At 59.2% G+C, this 7,132-nt stretch overlaps 1 protein-coding gene across 1 annotated transcript; it reads right to left on the bottom strand.

Moving 5' to 3' along the window:
• Positions 1 to 4,205: 4,205 nt before the first annotated feature.
• Positions 4,206 to 5,939, bottom strand: TMEM270 (transmembrane protein 270). Its single transcript, XM_045786261.2, has 3 exons — positions 5,868 to 5,939; positions 4,577 to 4,984; positions 4,206 to 4,499 (listed from the first exon to the last, which is right to left on the bottom strand). The coding sequence occupies exons 1-3, from the start codon at positions 5,937 to 5,939 to the stop codon at positions 4,206 to 4,208; spliced, it is 774 nt and encodes a 257-aa protein (XP_045642217.2).
• Between the last annotated feature and the right edge of the window lie 1,193 nt (positions 5,940 to 7,132).

Genomic DNA, 7,132 nt, shown 5'->3' with positions numbered 1-7,132 from the left:
ACCCCTTTCCCAGGGCTGTGGGCTCAGGGAGTGAGTGGGGGCTCAAGGAAGTAGAGGGGGGCTCACTGCAAGCAAGGTCAGTGAAAGGCCAGCAGCTCAGGCTGGGGACTGAGGAGGGGGCCCCTCGCAGTCAGTCGTGGCTGGGCAGCCAGGGCCCTGTGTGTCTTGGCGGAGCGGGACCCCTGGGCGGCCAGGTATGTAACAATTCCAGCCATTTCCTGCCCTATTAATGAGAAAGGGGCTGATATAAATATACGCTCAGCATAAATAAATACAGGCCAGGCCCGGGACTGCATAGCAGACAGATTGCGTGGAGCTTCTGGCCAGCCCTTCAGCCAGCTCCCCCCACCCTGCCCGCAGCCCCCCCCCCGACACTGCCCCCCACTTGTTTTCCTCCAGCAGGCCAGGGCCCCTCCACACACAGAGGCCAGAGGCAGATGGACTGACTGCCCTTGCCCTGAGCCTCAGGAATGGGGTTCCCATAGCCCCTGGGAAGGCGGCAGGCCTGAGAGAGGGAGCTGGGGTTCCCGGTCCCTTCTGCCTCACGCACAGACCCGATGATAGCCCTGTGAGGCCTGAGATGCTATCGTCAGGCCTACTTGTAGGTGGGGAAACTGAGGCTCACAGGGATAAGGGACTTGCCTGATGTCACACAGCCAGAAGGTTGTGGATCCCATATTCAAACCAGAGGCTTTCTCACCCCCAGGCCTCTGAGCTGCCCAGTGTGCGCCAGAGGCAGCCAGGGGCAGCTTCTTGCCCTCCTGCCTTCCTCCCAAGTCCCAGCCCTAAAGCCCTGGAAGACCTCCTTCCGGAAAGGCCTGGAAGTGTAACTCCACGGAGCCAGACCTCAGCTCGGGTAAGATACACAGCAGCCCCAGGCCCACCCCACCCCACCCCTGCTCCAGACCACCTCCGGGCTGGAGCTTCCAGGTCACCGAGGTGCCTCGAGTGCTGGCTGTTCCATCGGGGATAATCTGGTCACCCCACACTGCACAGATGTGGAAACTGAGGCCCAGGGTCAGAGCTTCAGCTAAGGTCTCAGCTCCCGCCAGACCTTCTCCTCAGGCCCGGGGCGACCCTCTCGCAAGCCACCCCACCCCTGCTCAGTGCCGCCCCAGCTCGCTGGCCTGGACGCTTCCCAGGGTGGACAAAGGTGTCAGCCTATGTTCTGGAACCCAGCCGGGGGCCCTTCCCTCGTCACAGATCAGCAACAACAACTAGGAAAAACCAGGTCCAGAAAGGGTCGGAGCCTGACGACGTTTGTATGGCACGGAGCAGACCTGGGGCCGGCATCCAGGGGCTGTGGTACATTCCTCTCTTGTAAACCCAGTTCAAATGTCCCCTCCTTCAGGAAGTCTTCCCAGCCACCCCGACCACAAGGATGGGCTCCCAGTCTGCCCTCAGGCCTACTCCACCTCCCAGGCCTTGAGGTCTTCTCTCCCCAGTGTGTCGTGTGAGTGGGCACTTAGCCCAGGCAGCCACACAGGAGTGCCACCCCCCCACTCTGTGCAGAGCCCCAGTGTGGAAAGTGGAGGCCAGGCCTTTTCCAGCTGTGTCCTCATTTCCGCCAGCAGCCAAGGATTTGGGAGCCAGCTGTCTGAGGGGGCAAGTTGAGCAGGTGGACATGCCCGGGACAGCATCATCCCAGCTGGTCTCCTGGCCCCAGCCCAACCTCGGGTCCAAGGCCAGGCTAGGCTCTCAGCCTCTGCAACCGCAGCCCCTCCCCCAGTCCTGTTCCCTCGTGCCCCAGAGGTCTCAGCCCCAGACCACAGGGGTGGGAGCATGGCAGGTGGAGGGTCACAGAGGAACTCCCCAGGGCAGGGGCCACCTCCGCCCTGCGCCCGTCCCTGCCCGCACGCAGTTCTTCTGGGGCCCACCCCCACCCCCAGTGCTTTGGAGCTCCCTTGCAGGGAAAGAGCAGAACTTGCAGCTGACCTCCATGCAGCAGTTCGAAAGGACAAGACATCCACGTGGACTGACTTGGAAATGGGTGGGTGGCATGTGAGCCTTCCGCCTAACGATGCGCGTAGCGGGCTTGGTCTCCGTCGGAGGCAGAGCTGCAGGTGTAACGTGGCTGCCTGCCTACCGGCCTGCACGTACACAACACATCATGGCTGGAAAGATACGCAGCACACACACAACCCTGTGTCTCCCAAGTTTCTAACCAGAGAGGAAGGAAACACTGTTACCTTAACATGTCTGTATTGTGGATAATGTTTGAAAAGTTAGAAAAGGAAAAATACTAGTATCGCATACACGGTCTTGCCTCCAGCCCCACTCCCCAGGCCTGTGCCAGCCTCCCTGCTGGTCCCAGCCTCCAGTCCAACCCCCAGCTCCACCCTGGCTCCTGTCTTATCCCCCCTCCCTGTCCCCCACTGGGTGCAGGCCATGGCCCTTCCTGTCCCTCTCTGGCCCTTGAGGCCCCTCTCCACCTGCCCCCTCCCTCCCTCCTGGCACCCCAGGCCTTGCAGGCCACAGGCCTGTCAAACACCCGCTTGGGCCCATGCAGCTCGGGGCCCATGCAACTCCATATGCCTGCCCTGGGGCCTCCTTCCCTCTCCCCCAGTCCCCAACCTCAGCCACCGGCCAACTTCACACACCTCAGCACACAGCTTTCCCTACAAGTTGTGTGCATGTTCTGGAATCCCAGTCATGTTTACTCCAGCACATTCCCAGCAGATGCTCTGCCTCGTGGGCCAGATGGTAGCCTTTCAGATGTCTCCCCCAGGGCCAGGCCGGGGCTGCTCCTCAGACTCAGAGAAAGGGCCCAGAAGTTCACCCCACACCTACCCTGGGCCATCTGCCGGTCCAGATGGGAGGCAGGGCAGGAATCTGGCCCTAATTTCCCCAGGAACCAGAATACAGAAGGCAAATACGGGGCAGAACTCTCTGGAACATCTTCCCACACTCTGAGCACCCTCAGGCTTGAGAGTGAGTGGAAGGTGATTGCTAACTCCCACGAAACCATCCCTTCCCCTCCTCTTACAGAATCACTGTCCTCAGGGGCAGGGGGAGTCTGAGCCACGGCCACGTGAGCTTGCTTAGCTCCCTCGGCTGAGATTTTGGATGTTTCCCTCTCCCTGGAGGAGATGGATAGATGGATAGATCTATGGATGGACTTATGGGTGGGCGGTGGATGGATGGCAGGTAGGTGGGTAAACAGGCTGAGGAATGAATGGATGGGTTGATGGGTGGATCGATGGATGGGCAGATGGATGGATGGATGGATGGATGGATGGATGGATGGATGGATGATGAATGGATGGATGGATGGATGGATGGGCAGATGAATGGATGGATGGATGGATGGATGGATGGATGGATGGATGATGGATGGATGGATGATGGATGGATGGGCAGATGAATGGATGGGCAGATGGATGGATGGGCAGATGGATGGATGGGCAGATGAATGGATGGGTGGATGGATGGATGGATGGATGGATGGATGGATGGATGATGGATGGATGATGGATGGATGATGGATGGATGGATGATGGATGGATGATGGATGGATGGATGATGGATGGATGGATGATGGATGGATGATGGATGATGGATGGATGGATGATGGATGGATGATGGATGGATGGATGATGGATGGATGGATGGATGATGGATGGATGGATGGCTGGGTGGCTGGGTAGCTGAGTGGTAACGTGAGTGACTAAGAGTGTAAAGGAATGGACGAGCTAATTGCAGACTAGCTCAGGAGTCACTACTCAAAGGAACTTTCTAAATCTCTGAAACGTGAGGCCTTAGCACCCCCCAGAGGCCGGAGTCTCTAACGACCCATCTCCCTTAAAGCCCTGGGCACTGACAGTCCTGAGAATCGGGAGCACGGACCTACGAAAGTTAGGGGTTCTGGGAAGCAAGAGATCTAGGGTCCAGTGCTGACTCATTCTGGGGACCTTGGGAACGTTCCACCTTCTGAGGCTCAATTTTCTCATCTGGAAAATGGAGCTAATCAAACCTGATGCCTGTAATGCTATGAGATTTAAACAAAATTATGTACGTAAAGCATCTGAGAGGGTCATCTGGCAGAGATCAGGGGCCCACGGAATGTGAGTTCCTTCCCAGAGGCAGCCCTAGGGCACACATGCACACACATGCACGCACACGCACACACACACACCAGTAGGGAAGAGGGACAGAGAGCGAGACCCCAGGCCAGACCAGATTCAGAAAGGCAGATGCAGACATACTTATTCTGCAGGGGTCCCATGCTCTGGCAGGGCTGGCCTGGCCTTGGGGCCCAGGGGCTCGGGGAGCGGGGACGCAGACAAGGTTCCTGAGCCCTGCGGGGGCTCAGCGTCCTGGGACTGGGCCAGCTGGGCCGTGTGCTCAAAGGCGGCTTGCAGCAGGTGGGAGGCGAGGCAAGTGGTCCAGGTGATGAGGTAGGCCAGGTGCCAGGTGAGCGCCGTCGTGATCTCCACCCACCAGTACAGACGCCTCAGCAGCGCCCGGAGCTCCGGCACCACGCGGCTGTCCAGTAGTGCCTGGAGGGGATGAGTGGATGGGCAAGGGGCCAGGCCCAGGGCCCCAGGCCTGCCCTCGCGCCGCCCGGCCCGCCCACCTTGCTGAGCAGCCTGCCCAGGCTGCAGCGACGACGGGCCCTCCGGCACAGCCTCCAGGTCAGCAGCAACAGCAGCAAGCCTGCCAGCATCAGACCGTGCAGGCCGGACAGAAGCAGGTCCGTGCAGGTGGCCGCAGACAGGCCTAGCCGCTTGGGGGCCAGGCCCAAGGTCCAGGCACAGCGCCGCACGCCTGCCCAGGCCAGCTGGGGCACCCGCAGCCCCAGCCACACGGGGACTCCGAGCAGTCCCAGCCCTGCCCTCAGCGCCCGGCCCAGGGGGCTGGCAGCTGGAGGGGCCTGGCAGCCGCGGCACCCCCAAGCCTCCTGGGCCAGCCCCGACAGCCAGCGGTTAAAGAGGCGAATCTTGAGGAGGAAGAGATTGTAGAGGTGGACCCGGTTCTGGACCAGCTGCAGGAGGAGAGAGAGCCAACCCATTGTCACTCACGTGGGGGAGGAGCCCTACCCGCCACCACGGGCCAGGCCCCCCTTCTCTCTGGGCCTCAATTTCCCCAATCTGACCACTTCTAAGGACTCCATTCTCAGGAGGGGGCTTTAGAAAGTGTTTTGAATTATTGTTGGTTTTCTTTCCCTTGGATTGAAGTAAGTATTTATAATACTCTAGACAGAAGGAAGTGGGCTGTTTATTATTATTATTATTATTATTATTATTATTATTATTATTATTATTGAAGGAATGACCACCCATCCCCCTCAGCCCTCTGATCCTGCAGGATTTGAACCCCAGGGGGGTCTTTTCTCCCAAACACCTGGGCTCTCCTGCCCACCGGTTGCCTGTTGGTGTCATGAGGGCGGCTGGGGGCAAAGGGCACTGCTGTTATGGGTAGAGATGTGAGGCATGGGAACAGTGACCAAGGGACTGAGGGACCAATGGAGAGGAGGGAAGGAGAGGGAGGGACCCAAGAAGACCTCCAGGCTTCTGTCCTGGGTGACAGGCTGGCTTTGTTGTCTCCCATTCACGGGGAGAAAAGAGTGAGCTTGGGTGGGGAAAGAGTCTATAAACGGGGAAGCCCCCCCTGAGTCCTGGGGCTGAACGGCCCCTCATCAGAGTCCTAAAGCCCCCTATCTGGACCCTACACGCCCTTGTCCAGAGGACCACTTGGAACCCTAGGGGGCAGTGTGGGACGCAGCCACCTGGCTTGGGGGTGGGGCTTCTAAGGCAGGTAGTCGCCTAGTGCCACCAGCAAGGACAGGTCCATGGGGCCCAACAGCTCTGAGGTGGCTGTGAAGGGCTGGGAGGACCCCACCCCAGTCCCCCCGGTGCCCCACTCACCAGCACTAAGAGCTTCACCACCAGCAGCAGAATCCCCAAGAGGTTGGATCTGACTGGAGGGACGGCCTCCATGTCTGGCCCTTCTCCCCTTCCTCCAGCTGGGAGAGGGAGGGTGACCTCACAGATACTGCCGGGTGGGGGCCAAGTTACCGTGGGGACCTAGTTGCCACAAGAGACCCCCGTTTACCTGCCTCCCGCCCCTGCACTGCAGAAAAACTAGGGTTCTTTGTCTTCTCTGTCCTGCCCCTTCCTTGTAGGAGGCCGCCCCGGACTCCACATCTGGCCTGCTCACACAGGTGCTGGAGAAGGTCCTCAGATGGACAGCCCTGGGGCCTGAGTGGGCAACTGAGGCAGTCATCGTGTACAGAAACCGTGGCTGAGGGTGGCTGGGTGCTGCACCTGCCCACATCTGTGGAAATCCCAAAGTGTCGAAGTCCCAGGAAGTAGAAATATTGACCACCACCACCCCCCAGGGCCACAGGTGACAGAGTGTTTGGAGACAGATGGAAGTCGCCACTGCCCAAACCTGCAGGCCCCTACCTAAGCCCCTCCACCCTCCGCCCCAGTCACAAAGCAGAGAAATGAAGTTGTGACTTTTCTTCTCAGATCTTAGTGATACCTGACACTCCGTTAGAGGAGGGCAGGGAGAACAAGTGTACTGACCCAAAGGCCCCAGAGAGTTCTGGAGTGAGGCAAGGACTGAAGGAAAGGAGTCAATTTGCTGAGCGAGCCCACTCAGGGACACGAGAGCAACCAGGAGGCCACAGGCTGCCTAGAGCATCTCGTAAAGCTTGCCAGAGGCTGGGATTAGGGTTAGAGTCTTAGAATTTTCTGGGAGGATCCAGAACCTTGATCACAGCATTTCTCACTTTGCTTTCCTGTCTGGGTCCCCCCACAGGTGGCCCTGAGAGGCTGCAGGAGGTGGCTCTCACGCCTTTTAGAAATTTTTAAAAAGCACGCCCTCTGCTGGACAGGCTGCTATAGTGCAGGGCTCGGAGACTGGAAGGCCCCCCTCCCCCCCCCCCCCCCCCCCCCCCGCCGCATCGGAAAGGGTGGGTGCCACCCCAGCCCTTGCACACAGCGTGATTTCAGTCCTCACTTGCCACCTCAGCCAGGCACCCTTGTGCAGGATACAACCTGCCCAACTGGATATGGAAAGCTGCCATAACGAGTCCCTGAAACGTCAAGGATGACCTGTGCCCAGAGCAGTCCTGTTCACCCATTCGTTTCCTCTCCTGGGGCAACAGCTGGGGTCTGGAGGGTGA

This window comes from Ursus americanus, chromosome 2 (assembly GCF_024610735.1).
Source record: "Ursus americanus isolate L20-20 chromosome 2, mUrsAme1.1.p, whole genome shotgun sequence".
NCBI lineage: Eukaryota > Metazoa > Chordata > Mammalia > Carnivora > Ursidae > Ursus > Ursus americanus.
The sequence above is the reverse complement of the archived record's forward strand: the minus strand, read 5'-3'. Positions and strand labels throughout refer to the sequence as shown.

Coding starts and splice junctions, on each gene's coding strand:
- TMEM270 (XM_045786261.2), bottom strand. CDS start 5,939: ATGGAGGCCGTCCCTCCAGTCAGATCCAACCTCTTGGGGATTCTGCTG. Junction 4,985..5,867: donor TGGTGAAGCTCTTAGTGCTG/GTGAGTGGGGCA, acceptor CTCCTCCTGCAG/CTGGTCCAGAACCGGGTCCA. Junction 4,500..4,576: donor TGGGCAGGCTGCTCAGCAAG/GTGGGCGGGCCG, acceptor CATCCCCTCCAG/GCACTACTGGACAGCCGCGT.